General features: G+C 48.8%; 1 protein-coding gene across 5 annotated transcripts in view; it reads left to right on the top strand.

The window, feature by feature from the left end:
* Nucleotides 1-21,286, top strand: part of TAF6 (TATA-box binding protein associated factor 6) — a 262,044-nt gene extending 240,758 nt beyond the window's left edge. For 3 of the 5 annotated variants that reach the window (XM_069646390.1, XM_069646387.1, XM_069646385.1), the window contains exon 15: nt 20,391-20,896. In XM_069646390.1, coding sequence (XP_069502491.1) covers nt 20,391-20,756 — 366 coding nt within the window. In that variant the 3' untranslated portion in view covers nt 20,757-20,896. Of the gene's footprint in view, nt 1-20,390 lie in introns of all 5 variants that reach the window. The other 2 variants (XM_069646383.1, XM_069646386.1) reach the window with 1 other exon arrangement.
* The last annotated feature ends 377 nt before the right edge of the window (nt 21,287-21,663 follow it).

Genomic DNA, 21,663 nt, shown 5'->3' with positions numbered 1-21,663 from the left:
CCACCAACTGACCCGGTACTGCCATTCCATATGGCCTTGCAAAGAAGGTTGGCAGCGGCTTGGACTGTTCCGGAGATTCTCCCGGAAGTGGGCAAGTCTTTGCTGAAAAAAAAAACGTCCTGCCAGCAGCGACTCCAGCTACTTGACTACGCACCCCATTCCGGAGAGTTTGTGGTGCAGGCGGCTACGGCCCCGGCAAAACAGGCATCGTACCCTACCATCCCTCCTGATAGGGACGACAAGTGTTTTGATGGCTGGGCGAAGAAAGTGTTTTCTTCAGGGGGTATGGCTTTACAGGCAGCCAACTCTGTGTTTGCCTTAGCACATTTCACTCCTATTTTGTGGAATTGTCTCTTTGGCGGCTGAACATATTCCCAAAGGGGAGGAACGGGATGGCTTTCTTGCTCTTGTTCAGGATGGCAAGGATGCCATGTGTGAATCCGTTCCGTCGGGTCTGGACATGGCAGATTGTGTCAGCCGGTCCATGGCGGCGAGCACCGTAATGCGCAGATTTGTGTGGTTGTGGAAGTCGGCGTTTGCTCCTGATGTGCAAGCCTGGCTTCTCAACATACCCTTTGATGGTGAACATCTTTTTGGCAGCAGACCTCCAAAGCTGCAGCGAAGTCTTTGAGCACTGCAGCTCTCCAACCTCCGCCTTTTCGTCCTAGGGGACAGCAATGGAGGGGACGTTCCTTTCGATACTACTCTTCCTTTGGTAGATCGAGAGGGGCTGCAAGTCAAAGGGGCCACCGTAGGAGTGCCATAGGTGGCAAACAAGGTACTCGAGGTGCAAGGCCACCCGGCAGTTGCCTCTTTACCCTCAGGCAATGCCGCAGCCGCTTCAGCTCAGTCATGAGGCCATGTCCCATGGTTCGCCGGTTGGGGGAAGGCTGACGCAGCATCTTGTATAATGGCATGCCATTACTTCAGATATGTGGGTTCTGTAGATCATAGCCCACGGCTACTGTCTTCCTTTCCGGCAGAGGCCTCACAATAATCCACCAGGGAATCTCTCTTTGAAGAGTCTGGATCCGTTCCTTGCTCAGGAAATCAAATCCCTGCTGGAGAAAGGCGCCATAGAACTGATGCCTGTAGCGGAGAGGAACAAGGGATGGTATTCCCCTTATTTTTTGATTTTGAAGAAAGACGGGGGATTGAGACCCATCATGGACTTGCGTGGTTTGAACAAGCTCCTCAGGAAGGACAAGTTCAAGATGGTTACTCTCTCTCAAGTCCTCCAGGCCCTTTAACTTCAGGACTGGTTGGGGTCTCTCGACCACAAGGACGCTTATTTTCATGTGCCGATTCATCCCAAGCACAAGATGTTCCTGAGGTTCGCGGTTGGTGACTCGCATTTTCAGTTTCGGTTCCTGCCGTTCAGATTGACCTCCGCCCCGAGGGTCTTCACCAAGCTCATGGTGGTGGTGGCAGCATATCTCGGGAAAGGGGGATTCACGTCTACCCCTACCTGGACGATTGGTTGATCAGGGCGCGCTCTCCCGAGCAAGTGCTGGATCATCTGTCAGTCACCTGTCACTCCCTTCACAAGCTGGGCTTCTCCCTCAACTTAAAGAAGTCCCACTTGATGCCAACCCAGTGGCTCCAGTACATCGGAGCAGTGCTCGACACATCCCTGGGGCAGTGTTTCCCTCCCCAGGTGAGGGCTCATCACATTCTGCAGATGGTGCACAAGTTTCAACATGCCCAGAGTCTCCCGGCGTTAGAGTCCTTGAGGTCTGCTCAGCCTCATGGCATCCTGCGTTCTACTGGTGCCAGAGGCCAGGTTGCAGTTGAGATCTCTGCAATGGGCTCCCAAGCTCCAGTGGTCACAGTCCTCCGGCAGGATGTCGGACCCCGTTCAGGTGCCGCCCTCGATCGCCCAGGATCTTCTGTGGTGGGCCGTCGAAGGCAATCTGATTTGGCTACCCTGGCAGAGGTAACTATCGTGATGGACACGTCCCTCACGGGATGGGGAGCTCGTGCCAACAAGTTGACAGTCAGCGGTCGTTGGTCTCCGTCGGAGTCCAGACTCCATATCAATCTGTTGGAGCTGAGGGCCAGCAGGCTAGCCCTGAAGGCTTTTCTGCCTTCTGTGCGAGGGAAGAATGTCCTGATCCCGACGGACAACACAGTGGCCATACCCCAACGAAAAGGGGGGGCAGGGTCTCTCCCTCTGTGGAGAGAGGTGATGCAGCTCTGGTTCTGGGCCATCCAGCAGGAAATTTCGATCTCGGCAGTTCATCTGGCTGGAGACAAAAACGCGGCGGCAGACGCTCCGAGCAGGCAGAGCACGGTCTCTCACCAGTGGGAGCTAGCTCAGGAGATTCTCCTGGAGATCTTTGCCCTTCGGGGGACCCCACAAGTGGATCTCTTCGTCTCCAGTGTCAACTGGAAGTGCGAAAGGTTCTGCTCGCGGGGAATTTCCTCCAAGAGGAGCCTTAGGGGACGCATTCGTAGTGGAGTGGTCCTTCCCACTGCTGTACGCGTTTCCCCCAGTCCCCATCATTCCGCAAGTGCTACGGAGGTTACGGAGGTTCGGTTCCCGGATGAGCCTCATTGCTCCGGCATGGGCCCGGAGAACGTGCTACCCGAACCTTCTCGACATGTCCATCTGCCCTCCCTGCCATCTTCCCTACCGACCAACGATCTGCTCTCACGGGTTGGGGGTGGGGGTCAGGTTCTCCATCCATATGTCAAGTCCCTCAACCTTCATGCTTGGCTTCTGAAAGGTTGAGGTATAAGGATTGGGACCTCCCTGAAGACATGATGAAGGTGTTGCTTTAGAAAGTTCTGCGACTGGTGCAGGGTTAAGAATGTGGATCCTTTTTCATGTGCCATTCCTGTGGTCCTGTCTTTTTTGCTTTCGTTAGCCCACAAGGGCTTGCAAGTGGGTACCATTAAAGGTTACATGGCGGCGCTGTCCATATTTAAGCACTCGTCTGAGGAGTGTTCTTATTTTAAGATTCCTTTTGATTTCTCAGTTTCTCAGAGGACTCACTAATGTGTTCCCACCGTCACCTTTCCAGGTGCCCGGTTGGGATTTGAACCTAGTTCTAAAAATCCTAATGGGAGCTCCATTTGAGCCTTTACATTTTTGTCCTTTGAGACTGCTAACCTTGAAAACTGTATTTTTAGTTGCGGATACTTACGCTCGCAGAGTGAGTGAGTTGCAGGCACTTTCTGTTAAGCCACCATTCACAGTGTTTCATAAGGATAGGGTTGTCCTTGGGGTTCTTCCTTCCTTTCTTCCAAAAGTTGTGTCGGAATTCCATTTAAGCTAGAAGGTCCTTCTTCCGGCGTTCTATCCTCCTCCGCATCCTGGTAAGGAAGAGGAGAGGCTCCATAGGTTGGATCCTAGGAGAGCTTTACGTTTCTACATTTCACGCATGTCCCGGGTCAGAGTGGACGATCAGCTCTTTATAGGATACGCTGGAAGGCGTTTGGGACAAGCTGTTACTAAGCAGACTTTGTCTAGATGGATTATCTTGGCAATTTCTGAATGTTACCGCTTGGTGGGTAAGGACCCTCCGGTAGGCTTACAGGCTCATTCGACTAGGGGTGTGGCTGCCTCTACTGCTAGAGGGGTGTTCTTATTCTAACATTTGTGAAGCAGCCACATGGGCTTCGGTCCATACTTTTGTAAGACACTACTCCCTAGATTCTATCCATGGGCAGGATCTGGCCTTTGGCAAGGCGGTCCTTTACTCTATTTAATTGGGCATTCTAAATTCTTTTCCCTCCTCCATACGTTGGTACTGCTTTGGGAGTCTGTCAAAGATATGGAATACGTCGGAGGAACCAATCCCCTCGAAGAACAAGTTACTTTCTTACCTGGTAACGTTCTTTCGATGGGATGTTCCGACGACTTATTATTCCATATCGTACCCTCCCAGCCTGCCCCGCTACAGAATTTCTTATGCGATTGCAGCTTAAATTTCCGCAAGGCTTTCTGTGGTCATACTGGCAGAAGATTGGTGCCATACATTCTGGGGAAAAAACTACAACTGAGGCTACGGGCGTCGTGCGTTCTATTTATAACATCCGGTGACGTCGGCTTGACGGAGGCCCTCGAGGATAGCGTATCGACGTCATCGATGCAGGACGCAGACGCAGAACATTTTCCGAAGTGACACAGCTGTGGTGAATACCTGTCCTAGATATGGAATACGTCGTCAGAACATTCCATCGAAAGAACGTTACCAGGTAAGAAAGTAACTTGTTCTTCTTGCCTAACAGCCTCTTTGTGTATCAGATGCAAAGGCACACTCTCACAGGTTTGTGAAGGGTTAATGCCTTAACCTGGGCACACATGCGTATTTAAACTGATCTTAAACCAGCGCAAAATCAGTTGGTCTGGAAAGGAACGTTGTACTGCTAGCGAAGCATACTGTTGGCGCCCACTGGGAGGGGTTAGCAATGCGAGACCGACAGCTGTTTGATGATTGTTCAAAATATGCCATTTTTATTAAAGCATAGATGTTATTAAATGCCTCACTATCCCTACCCTGCTAAGCATTTCCCTGCCTAACAAAACTAAAGGGAAACCCTCTTAACACAGGATGTCTGGCCCTCGCACTAAACATCAAATACACAAAAGAAAATGTATATGGCAATTCGGATAACTTAAACAATTCTAGTCACAAGTTCTTAATAACATTTTAGTAACCTGGGCAGACTCCCTTCTCCGTGCTTCAAGATATGGTCAGTTTCAATGTTCATCAAAAGAAACCAGGAAATCAATGTAGGTAGCAAAGTATCCATTCAGGAGTTTCAGTATTGAGGTAAAGATGTGTTAATCAAAGTTTCAACAACGGTCTTCTTGGTGAAATAAAGACTTTCCACTTTCTCAGAATAGCATCAATGTTATTCCCAGCCATGATGCTTTTCAGCCACTTCCAGTTTATCCAATAAGACTTAACACCGTTCAAAGAAATGCAGCTTTAATGAAGGTTAGTGAAACACCAGTCTTGGTTAACAGTTCTTGTAGCTATATTCAAGGTTAAGATTCACAATAGGAATATTTGTCAGGATGACTTCACAGAGCTGCTGCTTCTACTTCAACAACTTCACTTCTACTAAAGGTTACTATGAGGATATTCTCCTTTGCCCCATAGCATGGTACTCCTTTGTCCCACTGAAGTCCTGCATTCACTGACAATCATATATTTCACCACAGCTTTAGTATTTTGTGCTACTACCACAGCTTCAGTCTCAATGACAGATTCTGACAAGATTCGCTTTAAGATACTTCAACCTCTTCAAATAGGTAAGGCACTCTTCCTGTGAATCTCTCTTCAGAAGGGGCTGCCTCTTTTGTCTATCTGCCACAATAAACACCTAAGTTTGCCTTCATGGCTCACTTCTCTTTTCTGATAGTCTTTGGTAATGCAGGTTGTGTCACCTTCAAATAATCTTTAGTAGCAGCAAGGTTTCCCATCCCCAACATTGCTTTCACCTCTCTGCCAAATGTTAGCCAAAGTAATTACCCAGAAGCCTTGGTGCCACTCTCTTGACTTCCGGTAATGCTTGCACACTTGTGTCATAGGCAAGGTTGAACTTCTTTTGGGCTCACAGTATTGGTTATATTTTTTCTGGCTTTGAAAAAGGCTGATTTCAGTCTTAGTAGGGGAATACTCTTAGCTTGGGCAATGCTTGCACTCTTCAATTGCAGATACAATGTGTAACCACTTTATAAGTAATGATTGATCATGTGAATTTCAAGGTACCATTCAGTCTTTCTTTGGAAAGCACAATTGGGCACACACAATCACTTCTTAAAATGTTTTGAAAGGTTAAACTTCTTTTACAAGTAATGATTGTTCCTGTGAATAAAGAGGTAAAGTTCAGTCTTTACTTAGGAAACAAAATTAGACACAAACGACCACGTTCAGCAATGACTTTGCAACGTTTATTCTGCTTAATGAGACATGCATCCACTTCTGCATAGGTTTAATGGTTTAACAGTGGCTTTCAGCAGCGTTTGCTTTCGCGCAAGTAAAAAATATTTCTGATCACACGCAAATGCTACTTTCCACTGTCCCCTTGTTAGGAACTCTAATAAATTCAGCTTGCTTCTACTTCTACACACGTGAACATTAAGCTGGGTACTGTTGCTAGCAGTGCTCACGCAAAGAATCGGAACGCCAGGTTTGACTTGCCAGCTTCTGTGTTCCTCTTTTCCACGTGTTGCACAATGTGTACCGCTTCTGACTCACTTGGGACCCATAACCTTCCTCGCTGAAAGTGTTTCAGGCCTGGCCACCCGACTAAGGAGCCCCTCTCGCTCCTGGGACACAGCTTGACAATAGCTCCTCGCCTCGGTCTCTGACACGTTTCCTGTATGGCAACAACTGCAATCAGGCTTACATGGGGGAAAGGCAGCCTTCCTGCTTGCCTTCCGCTGTGCAGCCTCTGCACCTCAGAGTTTGGGGGAAACGGGACCCTCTCAGAAGAAGCAGTTGAAATCTGCTTCCATCCCCATTCCAGCATCCCTCTGGCTCTTCCACTTCTGCTTGGTTTGCCAACACCATGCATGCTTCTGTCTGCCTCTGCTACTACTGCACACACTCCAGTCACAGATCCGGCTCCTTCTAATTACCGGCACCTGAGGGGGCCTTTTTATTCCTCCCAAGTTCTTTCAGGTGTGGGTAGTTAAATTTAATAGGATGACTACTGCTACGGCATAACTCTTCAGTCCTCGTACCATTACTTGTGGGATTATGGGACTTGTACACCTTTACAATAAAATGAGGTTTGAATGGATTGTGTCCTCCCAACGCATTTCACATCTTTGACATGTCCACAGCTGTGCACTTAGGAAAATTTTTCGGCAGAGGGCGCCCTGCGTCGATGGCGTTGGATCCATGTCCCTCGAAGGCCTCCGTCGAGGGCGATGTCACAGGATTTTATAAATAGGTTGCACGGCGTCTGTAGCCTCAGTTCTCTTTTTTTATGCGAACATGTTAACTTCGTGAGACTCGGTGCGCCTCGTGTGTTCATCATTACGATGTCTTTCTCTTCACCCCCTCCGACTCTGCGGTCTGGCTTCAAGAACTTCCGGGACTGCAAGTCGAAGATGTCGCTCACAGACCCCCACCGCATTGGTTTGTGGTGCCTGGGCGAGTCGCATGACACCGACTGCTCGAAATGCCAGTCTTCGACTGCCAAGGCCTTGCAGGAGTGGAAGGGGAAGCTCCAGGTAGGTAGGGGCTCTAAGCCTGTTAAGTCACGTACTTCCAAGTCCAAGGGGGTTTCCACAGACGACTCGAGGGGCGACTCTCCACGTTGGAAGGAATCCCGGGGATCTCGGACCCAGAGTGGTTCCCGCCACTTTAGGAAACGCTGTCACCGTTTGCCTTCCCCCGCCTTCCTCGGAGGATGGTGCCAACTACTAAGTCCCTGGAACTGGATGGAGCCCACAACTAAGTCCCTGGAACTCCCTAAGGACGAATCTACGGTCTACAAAACCTCAACTTTTACGCCTGTGACCCCTGATAATGGGATCCCCACTATTGCCAATTCTTCTACCTTGACCATTCAATGTATTGATGTACCTGCCACTGTTACTATGCCTGTGATCCCTAAAAATGGGACCCCCACTAATGCCAATTCTTCTACCTTAACCATTCAATGTATTGATGTACCTGCCACTGTTACTATGCCTGTGACCCCTGTAAATGGGACCCCCACTATTGCCAATTCTTCTACCTTAACCATTCAATGTATTGATGTACCTACCACTATTACTATGCCTGTAACCCCTGAAACTACTGCACCCATACCAGAATCCACCTCCCCCACACCCCGTCACCTCAAATGTGCCTTGATTAACGCCCGGTCTGTCAATGCCCATGCATTGGACATCCATGACCTCTTCACTACCAACGACCTAGACCACCGAAACATGGCTGCATGAAGCCTCGGGCCCTGCACTCTCCCTTGCTCTCCCACCTGGCTACGCTGTCATTAGGCAAGACCGCCTTACCAAAGGTGGAGGAGTAGCAATCCTAGTCAAAGACTCCATTCCCACCAGAAAAAATGATAAAACTACAAATGACATCAGCGACTACCTCCAACTCAAACTCTCCATCTCATCATTGCACCATTACACTCCATCTTATCTACCGGCCACCCGGCCCCATAGGGGACTTCCAATCCGCTATTACCCACTTTTTGGCTGACAATCTAAAGAATTCTACCAAAGCGATCCTCCTCGGTGATGTCAACCTTGGACTAAATGACCCCAAAGACCTTGCTTCTAAATCAATCAACTCAGCCCTTAAAACTCTGGGCTTCACCAACACTGTCACAGACCCCACCCACTCCTTGGGTAGGACACTTGACTGGATTGTACAGCACAGCTGCCCTCTCACAATCACAGGCAACTCCCCCACCCTGTGTTCTGACCACCACATCATAACCTTCAACATCCCCACCACCATTCCCCCACCCGCCCCAACCCCTGCCACCTGCCCTCACTAGAAGCGCTCGTCTCCTCACCAAAGAAAGACTCCTACCATTCCTTCAGGGATCTGCCTTCAGACCTCCCTTCTCCAATGACCCAGAAACCCTGGCACAAAATTACAACAATGCTATATCGGCAGCAATCAACTCCATTGCTCCTCTCAAACCTCGGAAGTCCAAACCCACAAGCCACGCCAACACCTGGTTCACCCCAGACCTCCTCAAACTCCATACGGACAAACGCTCTGCCCTTGCACGCTGGCAGTCCTCCCAAGATGAAAAAGACAAACGAATTCAAAACCAGCTCAAAGGAATATAAAAAAGCCATCATCCAAGCCAAAGCAAAATCATTCGAAGCCAGAATTTCCGAAGCTAAATCCAACACAAAGGAAATGTTCACCATATTCAGGGAACTTGAAACCCCCACCCCCACACCCCAAAACTTCACCAAAGACAAAGCCTGGTGCAATAGCATTCAAACAGCCATGCGTAACAAACTGGACCTGCTTCAAGCCAAAATTGTGAACTCCAGACTCACTCTCCCTACCCACCCCCCATTTCCTAACCCCCCCCCCCACACCTTCGATACCTCTCCTACCTTCTCCTTCCAAACCATCCAGGAGAAGGACATCATTAACCTAATGAAAGGCATCAAACCCTCCAACTGCAAAGGAGACCCCTGCCCCGCTACCATTATCAAGGACTGTGCCGACTCACTCGCCCCATTTCTCACAGCCTTTGTCAACGCCTCCTTCACCACAGGGAAAGTACCCACATCCCTCAAGGAAGCATGGGTCAGGCCTCTCATAAAGAAACCCACACTTGACCCTACCTCACCCAACAACTATAGACCCATCACCACCGTCCCCTTCCTTCTTAAAATTCTGGACAAAGCAGCTTACCTGCAAGTCCAACACTACTTCAGAGAGAATCAACTCCTACGTTTGAGACAATCCGGCTTCCGTCTGAAACACGGGACTGAGACCACCCTACTCGACCTTAAAAGCCAGATGGATGATGCAAGAGACCTAGGCAAACCCGTCCTGCTCCTTCTCCTCAATCTCTCCACCGCGTTCGACCTTGTTGATCACGATGTCTTATGCCACCACCTGACCTCCACTGCAAACGTCTCGGCTCATGCTAGTGCTTGGATCACCTCATTCCTACAAGGAAGGACCATTCAGGTCTTCTCTGTTCTAGCTACTGCCTCACCCACCATTATGCTATGTGGGGTATCACAAGGCTCATACCTCTCTCCCACCCTCTACAATATATTCACTCGCCCCCTCTTCCTCATCCTTGACGCCATGGGGATCCCCTACACTAATTACGCGGACGACCCGCAGATCCTCATCACCATGACAGGCGACTATGACACTGACTCCAAGACCCTCAACACCATCTACAACACAATCCAACCCTGGATGGCAGCCAACAGCCTCTGTCTCAATTCAGACAAAACTGAACTCCTGCTTGTAGGCTCTCCCGACACTCTCAAAAAACTTGACGACCAGTTTAGCCACTTCATCATTGACTCCATCAAAATTCCAGTATCTGAGTCAGTAAAAACCTTAGGCGTCTACCTGGACTCAAGTCTACCCATGACCAGACAGGTGAACGCCATTGCCTCCTCAGCTGCCTACCAGGCCAAACTCCTCAATGCTGTCAGACCCTACCTTTCCAACGACACCTGCACAAACATAGCAAGGGCTATCACTGGATCACGGTTGGACTACTGCAATGTTCTCTTCCTAGGGACCTCCACAAAAAACCCCGAGAAACTGCAAGTTATTCAAAACAACGCCTTACACGCAGCACAAGGCATTTCCAAAAGAGAGCACATCTCTACTGCTAGAAGAGCCTCCCACTGGCTCCTTATAAAAGAGAGGATCATCTTCAAAACCCTGACCCTCACCCACAAATGCATTCACCTTGCAGCACCAGCATACTTATCGCAAAAGATCCACCCTGCCTTGTCCTCAAGACCAATTAAGACCCCAAATGCTAAACTACTCACCGTACCCATGGTAAAAAGAGCAAGAGCAGGTGGTGCCAGCTTACCCTACCTAGCTGCCCTGCACTGGAATGCCTTCCCAACTGCCCTGCGAGCTGAACCTTCACTCACCGCCTTCCGTAAAACCATGAAAACCACCCTATTCGCCTGATCTCCTCTACCCCGTTCATTACGTTCATCCCCTATATGACTATTTGAATTGTGTACGTTTTTATGCATAAACATGTATTACATCTCTGCACCCAATGTTGTAATTTATGCATAATGTAACTAAGCCTGCTGCAAGTAACGGCGCCACAATGCCCCTGGGCTGTCTGTGCTCTATATAAATGTAAAAAATAAATAAAGGTTAGGTGCCCTACAAAGTCCTCGACTCCGGAGGAATGAGCAGCGTTTAAGAAATCCATGAAGGCGATTTTTTTTCAATTGCTGGACACGGATCCAGTCGCGCCTTCTGACAAAGCCAGCCAGGATCGGTCTTGTTCCGTGTCTCGTACGCCTTTGGGCTCGGGTTCATGACGCGACTCACATTGGGAGCCTTCGAAGTCCCGTACGGACAAGGAATCAAAAGGTCGCAAGAGACGTGTCTCTAGGTCTCGGTCCTCGTCCCCATTGAGACCTCAGCTACCTACGGAGGGCTTGATGCCGGCGCGTTGTCTGTCTGACTCTGATGTCAGCGCTTTGCCATCATACCACCCCACGGCGCCGCCGGCGCTCACGACGTCGAGGTTGTCGACGCTCTTGACATCGAAGCCTTCGGCGGCATCAGCGCCTTCAGGGATTTTTTTCTCGAAATTTGCCTTTGGAGTACCCAGACATTGTGGATCCTCCGTGGAAGGCTACGGCGAAGTCTGTGAGACCAGTTGTGGACTCCAGGCCCTCTTCTATCACTAGACCTGGGTTTCTCCTCCCTCTGGCTGACATTTATGAAGAGGAGGAGAGGTCTGGATGAAGCTCCACAATTTTCTAGTGACAGTTGGAGTTGAGGCAGACCCTCCATGATGCCAGTGGGTTGGACGCTTCCCCAGAAGTGGAATTTGGTAGACCTGAGCCTTTGGCTCATGCAGAGTCTTCGTACAGAAAGCTCATGTCACGGGTCTTGGAGTATCTGGGCTGGTCCAGTCCTCCTGAAGAGTTTGTGCAGGATGATCTGATGCACATTTTAGATCAGGGGCCGTCCTCTGACCCGGTTTTGCCTTTTCATCTTTCCTTACAGAAAAGGGTGGCAGCTGCCTGGCAGTCCCCGAATTCTCTTCCGGCTGTTAATAAGTCCTTGACCAAGAAATACAGCTCTTCCGATAGCTATTTATCTACTCATCCCACTCCCGAGAATTTAGTGGTTCAGGCGGCTACGGCCACCTCGAGGCAGGCGGTGTACCCTACCATCCCTCCTGATAGGGATGACAAGCGCTTCGACGGTTGGGCCCGAAAGGTATTTTCTGCTAGGAGCATGGCCTTTGAAATCGGCCAACTCCACGTGTGCCTTGGAAAAGTTTACACACACTCTGTGGAATTGTTTCTTTTGCGGCCGAGTGTATTCCCGAGGTGGAAGAAAGGGATCGGTTCCTTGCTATCATGCAGGATCGCAAGGATGCCATGTGTGAGGCCCTTCAGTCGGGTTTGGATACGGCTGACAGTGTGAGCCAGTCCCTGGCTGCAAGCACCGTTATACGCAGATTTGCGTGGTTGCGGAAGTCGGGGTTTTGCTCCGGATGTGCAAGCCCGTCTTCTGAACATGCCCTTTGATGGAGCACATTTATTTGGCAGCAAGGCTGACTAGAGCCTTGAAAAAGGTGGCAGACCTCAAAAGCTGCAGCAAAATCTTTGAGTGCCGCGGTGCGTCAACCTCTGCCTTTTCGTCCTAGCGGACAGCAGTGGAGGGGAGGTTCCTTTTTAGTTTCTACTCCTCCTTTGGTAGAACGAGAGGGTCGCCAGTCAAAGGGGCCAGTGAAATAGTACCTGTGGTGGTCGGGGAAATCGTGGTGCCAAAGCCGCTCAGGCAGCTGCCTCTTTGCCTTCATGCACTGCTGCAGCCGCTTCTAAACAGTCCTTAGGCCATGTTCCATGGCTTGCTGGTTGGGGGCTGTCTCAGCATCTCGAAGAATGGCGTGCCATTACTTCAGATGCGTGGGTTCTGGATACCATAGGCCACGGCTACTGCTTTCCCTTCCTTCAACGGCCTCACGACAATCCACCGGGGAAACACTCTTTGAAGCTTCTGGATCACTCCTTACGCAGGAAATCTTGTCCCTGCTGGAGAAAGGCGCTATAGAACTGGTGCCTGTAGCAGAGAGGAACAAGGGATGGTATTCAAAGAAAGACTGGCGACTCGCACTTTCAGTTTCGGGTCCTGCCTTTCGGATTGACCTCCGCCCCAAGGGTCTTCACCAAGCTCATGGTGGCGGTGGTAGCGTACCTCAGGCGAGGGGGGATTCATGTCTAACCCTACCTGGACGACTGGCTGATCCGGGCACGCTCTCCCGAGCTAGCTTTGTATCATCTCGGTGTCACCTGCCGCACCCTCCACAGGCTGGGCTTCTCCCTGAATTTCAAGAAGTCTCATCTGACACCTTCCCAATAGCTCCAGTACATTGGGGTTGTGTTGGACACGTCCTTGAGGAAGTGTTCGCCTCCGAAGGTGAACGCTCATCACATTGTGCAGATGGTGGACAAGTTTCAACATGCCCAGAGTCTCCTGGCTTTCGAATTCTTAAGGTTGCTCGGCCTCATGGAATCCTGCATTTGTCTGGTGCCAGAGGCCTTGCTGCGGGCGAGATCCCTGCAGTGGGCTCTCAAGATGCAGTGGTCACAGTTCTCTGGGAAGATATCGGATCCCGTTCAGAGTCCGCTCTCGGTCTCCCAGGATCTTCTGTGGTGGGCCAACAAAGGGAACCTGATGCGGGGGGAACAGTTTTGGCAACCGTGGCCGGAGGTGACGGTAGTGAAGGATGCTTCCCTCACAGGATGGGGCGCTCATGCCAACAACTTGACCGCCAGCGGTCGTTGGTCTCCGTCCAGACTCCACATCAATTTGTTAGAGCTGAGGGCCATCATGCTAGCCCTAAAGGTGTTTCTGCCCTCTGTGCGGGGGAAGAGTGTCCTGATCATGATGAACACAGTGGCAATGCATTACCTCAACAAAAAGGGGGTGGGTAGGGTCACTTCCGTTGTGCAGAGAGGCAATGCAGCTCTGGTTCTGGGCCATCCAGCAGGAGATTTCGATCTCGGCAGTTCATCTGGCCAGAGACGACAATGCGGTGGCGGACGCTCTGAGCCAGCAGAGCAGTCTTCCCACAAGTTGGAGGTGGCTCAGGAAGTCCTTCAGGAGATCTTTGCCCTTTGGGGAACCCCGCAAGTGGATCTCTTCATCACCAGTGTCAACCGGAAGTGCGAGAGATTCTGCTCCAGGGAATTTCCTCCAAGGGGAGCCTTAGGGGACGCGTTTGTGGTGGATCGTCATTCCTCAAGTGTTGCAGAGGTTCGGTTCCCACATGATGCGCATTGCTCTGGATTGGGCCAGGAGAGCGTGGTACCCGGACCTTCTGGAAATGTCCATCTGCCCTCTACGCTGTCTTCCCTACCGAGAGGATCTGCTCTCACACGGGCGGGTGTGGGGCTTGGGGGTCAGGGGCGGGTGGAGGGGGTCAGGTTCCCCATCCCAGAGGTCAAGTCTCTGAACCTTCACGCTTGGTATCTGAAAGGTTGAGGTATAAGTATTGGAACCTCCCGGATGATGTGATGGAGGTGTTGCTTTCGGCCAGGCGGCCTGCAACAAAATCCCTGTACCGTTGGCGCACGTTCTGCGACTGGTGCAGAGATCATAATGTTGATCCTTTTCAGTGCTCCGTTCCTATGGTTGTCTTTTTTTACTTTCTTTGGCCCATAGGGGCCTTCAAGTGGGTACCATTAAAGGGTTACCTGTCGGCGCTATGTATCTTAAGCGCTCGTCTGACGAATGTTCTTACTTTAAGATTCCTTTTTGATTTCCAGTTTCTTAAAGGACTCACTAATGTATTTCCGCAGTCACCTTTCCAGGTGCCGGTTTAGGATTTGAATTTGGTTTTGAAGTTTCTCATGGGTGCTCAGTTTGAACCTATGCACTCTTGTCCTTTGAGATTACTGTCCTTCAAGACTGTTTTCTTGGTTGCAGTTACTTCCACTCGCAGAGTGAGTGAATTGCAGGCACTTTCATCTAAGCCACCCTTTACTGTGTTTCACAAGGACAGGGTTGTACTGCGGGTACGTCCCTCGTGTCTACCTAAGGTAGTCTCTGAATATCATTTGAGTCAAAAGGTGGATATTCCATCTTTCTACCCTCCTCCTCATCCTGGTAAGGAAGAGGAGCATCTCCATCGGTTGGATCCTAGGAGAGCTCTTAGCTTTTACAGGATGTCCAGGGTCAGAGTGGACGATCAACTCTTTGTAGGATATGCTGGACACCATTGGGCCAGGCTGTTACCAAACAGACCTTGTCCAGGTGGATTATCCTCACCATTACGAAGTGTTACCGGTTGGCATGTAAAGACCCTCCTCAAGGGTTGACGGCTCATTCCACTAGGGGCGTGGCTACTTCCACCACCCTCCAGCGGGGTGTTCCTATTCGGAATATTCGTGGTGCCGCTACTTGGGCTTCAATCCATACAATTGTAAAATATTATTCCCTTGATGCAATCCATGGTCAGGATATGGCCTTTGGGAAGGCGGTTCTTGATTCCGCAATCTAATTGGGTACTCTAAATCCTTTTCCCTCCTCCATTTACTGGTACTGCTTTGGGAGTCTGTCAAAGATGTGGAATGCGTTGGAGGACACAATCCATTCGAAGAACAAGTTACTTACCAACTGGTAACCTTCTTTCGACTGGATGTTCCTCCAAAGCATTCCACATCGCCCTCCCAGCCTGTCCCTCAGGAGAATTTCCTATGCGATTGTAGCTTCAGTTTCCGCAAGGCTAAGTGCAGTACAGCAGGCATCAGTCTGGTGCCACACATTCTGGGGGAAAGAAATCTTAAACTGAGGCTATGGGTGCCGTGCGTCCTATTTATAACATCCTGTGACGTCACCCTCGACAGAGGCCTTCGAGGGACATGGATCTGACGCCATTGACGCAGGACGCCCTCTGCCGAAAATGTTTCCGAAGTGCACCGCTGTGGACATTACATGTCAAAGATGTAGAATGCGTTGGAGGAACATCCAGTCAAAAGAAAGTTACCAGTTGGTAAGTAACTTGTTCTTTCCTAACTCCTGCTGTTTGGCAAATGGCAGTGAAAAGTGTGGGATTACAGGGATAGTTAAACCAGGTGGGTTTCCCATGCTTCCTTTGCCGATGTCTCTCGAGTGATCCTCCCGCACTACACCACCCCCAGGGTCGGGATCAGAAAGTGTCTGCCTTTCCCTGGCCACACGAGAAGGGACCCAGGCCAGTTGTCTGGGAGGAATCAGCACTGATACATCACACCACCTGGCGTAGCAGTGCAGGGTGGTAGCTTCCTGAAGTTGACAGATGTCACCTGGCAGCGGGTACATGCGTCGATCACCCGTCTTGTCTGACTGGAGAGTCCTCGGTGACAGGAGGAAGAGTTGCTGCTACCCGTGGCGATTCCAGCACAGCGGTAGAGTTTCAGGACTCTGAAGCGATGGACGATGCAGCAAGAGCGGCATTTGTGGTTTTAAGTTGTCTCGGGGTACGGGGGAATAAAGCTATAAAGCTTTGATTCCCAAACCGGTTTTTGAACCTGTGCAATGTAGTGTCGGCACATTGAGATGAATGAATCTTGCATGTACAATATGAGGTCAAGTGTCTCAGTGGTGGGCTAGTCTCAAATCCTAGTTACATATGTTGACTAAAATGTGATTCCGGACAACTCAGTTTATCCTTGTGCGCCTATCTGTGGCACATCTAATGTGAAATATATAAGGCCTGTTTTTGCATGAAACGGAGGAAGATTGAATATATATTTTTTAGACTTGACCAGATGAAATTAATTAATGATTTTAAGTTCCAATTGTTTACTTGTTTTTATAGATGGGTTACAAATGTTGACGTGTGTGTGTTATTATACCCACCCTTGTTTACCCTGAGATAAGGCAATTACAGATTTTTTAATACCTAGAAGGTGTTAGGCTTGCGCTGCAAACAGAAATTTCAGGGGTTTTGACTTCAACTGTAGGCAGGTCTGGCTTGACATCATTGGAACCATGTATAACTGAACCAGCGCAGCTTTCCATCTTTCCAAGGTAAAAACATGTGTTATGGTATATGATTTTAGGAGCCTTAGCAGAATACAATATGATGTAAAATGTCTCTCTGGACTACACCTTTCCTTTGGGCTACTCTAACTCCACCCCTTCCTCTGCCTACTTCAAAAGGAGTCCAAGAATGGGCAGGCAGTTGTGAGAGTATCTTTATATTGTCGGGTGCAGTACTTGTAGCACTGGTACCAGGGGACGTCCTGGGGAGTGTTAGTCTCTTGGAGAAAGGACTTGATGATCCTCAAGGGAATCGGAGAAGCTTCATGGGTGGGATCCCACATGGTGGTTGTCGGTACACCCAAGCAAACCAGCTAATGCACACCTTTGCTGGCCTAGCTTTAATTGATTTGGATTTATTTTATTGTCTTTTGTTTCTTTTATTTCTTATTCTTCCCCTCCCACAATGTTTCCTTCAGCACCTGGCACTACCCTCCAGTGTGTCGTTCCTCATTGCTTCACTTCATGTAAAATGCAATAAACTACAAACGCCCAAACTATTGGCATTGCCAATGCTTGCCTTCCTAAAGTTCCACTTTTAGGCTGGTCGATTTTATACATTTGGAACAGTGGATGTATCACTCTTAATTTCCTCACTTGTTGCAGCTTAATCAGTGCTTCGACTTCCAAAGCCAAAGGCTCCTTGTGCTCTGTGCTGCTTGGCAGTCATTGGTCGAACACGTCCCCAAAATCCATCCCTGAGTATAAACTCGGTGCACCATCTCTATTTTGCTAATGATCACTGTATCATTTGCTAATAGTTTAAGCCACACTCTGCTCAACTGGTTTACAATCCATGTTTGTATATATTCTTAAGCCAAAAGGAGAAACATGGACAGGTTTTGGAACTTCACTGGATGCAGTTCTGGAGTATTGAACATAAATACTCAAAGATGCAACACACCTGGGTGTTTGAGCAGGCTTGTGGGTGGCTTGATGGTTATTTAAGCATTGTCTAGATTATAAATAAATGAACCAAGTGTTTGGAACTGGAGAGAAGTAGGCAGAGTCCATGTAGCACTGTTTTAACTGTATGCTGGACCCGTAATTGAAGGTAATTCGTTTTATCGATATGGTTTAAACTAAATCAAGATGAAGAATATCAATAAGTCCACAGTGCTTTGCAAAATGTATCTGCAAAAGATCTCTGCCAGGGATCTATATAGCACAGACATAGCTAGAAAGCGGCAGACAAGTAAATTAGAGGGAAAGGTGAAGTCTGTATTTGTTCATTCGGTGATCCATGTAGCGTTTCTTGGAGCAGTGTCTTAGTTTTCTCCTAAATTGCAGGACTGAGAGCGATCCAGTTTGATGTTAGTTTGTATGTTGTTCGAGCCTTTGGGTGCTCTGCAGGAGAAATGCTTTCTTTCTTGCATGCTTTCCATTTGCTGCCTCCTGAAATGATGAATTTGTAACCAATGTGACAGTTTTGTGGTCATCACATTGCTGTGTCGATGATCTAGGCTCTCTTGTAGATGCAGAGTGAGGGTAGGCAGTGGAACTCCTTGTGGATGGAGTAATTTAGTTGAATATTTTCAGTCCTGTGATGGACAGCTTTCAGCGTAGCAAGCATTGCTTGGTGTATCACCAGTAAGCAGATGTTCTGACATCAGACAAGAGACTTGATTGTGCAGAGGAGTTAGAACAAGTCTGTGATTTCTTTGTGATGTGTTTTCAAGGAGAGTTCCCAATCAGTGGTGAAGCAGGAAAATGTCTTATCGATGTGAGAAGCAGTCTGATCCACTTCTCGACTGTTGAGTATTCAACATAATGGGGTTTGTTTGATGTTGAGGTGGGCAAACAGTGTCCCCCAGAGGTTCCACACACAAGTTGGAGATTACTGGTCCTCTATAGGTCACCGGCCGTTGTTTCTATCAAGTGCTCACCTTGGTAGATGTTAATTGGTGAGTCAAAATAGTGGCATTGGAACCCATGCTTGTAGAACTTTGGCCAACTATGTAAAATGGAGCAGCAAGGCCAAGACATACCAAAGGTTTGGTGTCCAATTGTCCATGATGAGGAGTGTCTTTGATTACCTCAGTGCTGGCAAGCCTGATGAAAGTACAGTAATCATACAGGGTAAAATACTATCAATCTCTTCAAAACATTATGGCCAAATGTGCAGCATTGCATGAGGGTTATTCCAAATGGAAAGCTCCCAGAAAATCGCCAAATCAGTGGTAACAAGGACTTTGGTGACCATCCCACTCTACTCTCCAATCCTCTACAGACCAAGAGGATGCCTACCCCAATATCTCGGGGCTCAGTTTTGGTAGAAAGCTGTAATAAAGCAGAGGGAAGAGTATGGGTTCACCTGGGTGGGGTGGTGATTTTGGGTGATCAGGTAGTTCAGGGCAGAAGGGCCTGGGCTATAGATCGGACAGCACAGACACACTTTTCCACGTACTGCCTCAGGAAGAAAATGTCTGACCCATCCGCTTGTCTTATGCAAATTTGATGTCTTGGTGTTTTGTAGTCTGTTCTTAGGTTAGCGTGGCAGTTACAATGTGGAACCTAGGAGGCCAGTAGTCTAGAAAAGCTACAGTATCACCGGGCACAAGACCTCTCCTCCCAGGCGTCCACTAGAGGCACCTAGGCAGAAGTGATGCAACAAATGCTTCACGTGATAGCCCGTAATATTGAAACTGCTCCATGAGGAGAGCCTGCATAAAGTATAAATAGAGGTGGAATCAAAGTAGGGCATGTAAACATCTAGTGGCAATGAAATGTCATAGGCTCCGGGAAGGAAAGGGACTGTAAGACAGGTCATCAAGTATGCAGGCACCGGTGGCCTTCTAATATCCACTAAAAATGGTCTTGGTGTCTTTTGTGCATTTAGGCAGGAAGGGGAAATGGGGATGGAGGGCAGGGAGGGCTCAAGCATGACCTAATATGTGGGTTCGGGGAAGAACATAGTGTAGCCTGTCTATTTTAGCACTGCTGTTTTGATGTAGTGCCTGTTGGTCTTGCTCCCGTCAACATTAGACTACAAATACAGAAGAATGGCAAATAGGGTCAAAAGGCCACTTTGGACCTAGTCTTATCTGTCCGCAATCCAATAGTATTGGAGGTTGCGCCAGTGGGTAACATGTTTCAATACAAGGGATTGCATTTTTTTTCTTTCTCTATTTTATATGTGAAATGGAGAGGCTAAAGGCTGAAAGCCATTTATATGTTGGAGCAACTCTTCGCATCATAGGAGGAGGGCCGCGGCTGATTAGCGTCTTTGCCTCAAAGAAGCTTTTAGCTCATCTGAATTCATTACATACGGGCAGGCATCACTCAAGACAGCAAGGTGAGGGAGGACTGTAGTCTGAAGTCCTGTAGAGGACCGTGCACTTGGACAGAAAGCCCAATTTGCAAATAGGCAGGAGCTAAGCCGTGTCTTGGAAGCAGTTTAGCACATCTTTGCCCGGATGTCAATTTCCTAAGCAACCATTCCAGAGTGCTTAGTGAGATTGTGATATTGTAGGCATGTACTGAGATGGCAGGTACGTTCCGACATGCAGTGTAGATGTCATTTGGCATTCTGAATAGTGGAGTGCCTTAAGATGAAGTGTCTCACTGTTCCTTTCTCAATACTAGTCAATGGCATTGTATACAATTTCTCAAACTGCGTATGCCAAGAGTATGCAAACAAGCTAATTGTTTGTTCCTTCCTTTTAGGTGATAACTTTCAGCACTACCGCATCGGGCACCACCACCTCCCCAGTCACCACCACGGTCCCCAGCATCCAGCCCATTGTGAAGCTAGTGTCCACCTCACAGACCACCCAGAGCAATACCTCGACTGGCAATGTCCAGAAATACATTGTGGTTTCGTTACCAACAGCGGCTGATGGCAAACCACAGACACCGAGCACTCTGCAGCAGCCATCGCCCACGGCCAGCTTGGCACTGACTGGACTCCCTGCGCTCACTGCGGTGAAACAAGAGCGTAGCGATAGCCCTCCAGCGGTCGCCTACCTCACTGGGGCCAGCGCAGCGTTTGGGAAGTCCAACGGAGCAGACTCTTCACAGCCCTCGCAATGACAGAGGAGAATGGACACTGCGTACTGACGAGTACACGCTCTTACTGATAAGACAGTGGTAGAGTGCGGCAATTGTGATCTCACCTGTTCCCATTGGTGACTCTGGAACTGGTGATGGACATGATGGATAGACTTCAATGCCTACCCCTTCAGCACCATGGAGCCAAGTCTACTACTCTTGATGTGCTAATATTGCCTAGGCCATGTCCAGATCCAGAGTTTTTAGCACCCCATTTCTATGATAATGGTTGCATTGGTTTGTGCAGAGTGCAGGCCAGAATCCTACCATAGGACCCTGAACAAACTGTCGTGGTTGGGATGGAATCTGCGTATCGCACAGGAGCCATTGCCAGGAAGGAGCCAGCTTCTGAGCACAGTCATTAGATTAAGGGATCCTGCTCTGGCACAGTGTGCACTGCCAGAACCCAGCCACACGTTCAACTTTCATAGAGACCTCTACCGCTTCTTCCATCTGTGTTTTAAATATTGTAAAGGATTGTATGTGTTTTTTAATTAAAAGAGTAAACCCTATTCTTCCGGTATCTTATTGCCAGAGCATGTGAAGGAGAGTGGGCCATCGTGAGAAGTCCACATCAGCCCTTTGTTACTCAGCCTTGAGGCAATGTAGACTTGGTCTCTATGGGGATCCACTAAAGAGGAAGGCCTACAGGGAGTGTGCCTCTTTCAAGATCCTGTTCCTTGTCATTGGAAACTCTGATCTGGTTTCTTACGAAGTAATCATTGGAAAAGCATCTCTTTTAATGTCCTAACCAGAAGCTAGCCGTATAGGGCAACTTTTTTATATTTTTATTTTTTTAAATGCATGATTTTGGTTCTGTCCGTCCATTGCATGTTTTTGTGCTGTCACATTTATGTTGAATATGATTGATGGGGTGTCCCTTTTATTT

Source organism: Ambystoma mexicanum, chromosome 1p, assembly GCF_040938575.1.
Source record: "Ambystoma mexicanum isolate Mex_15411 chromosome 1p, UKY_AmexF1_1, whole genome shotgun sequence".
Taxonomy (NCBI): domain Eukaryota; kingdom Metazoa; phylum Chordata; class Amphibia; order Caudata; family Ambystomatidae; genus Ambystoma; species Ambystoma mexicanum.
This window is presented reverse-complemented; position numbering and strand designations above follow the sequence as displayed.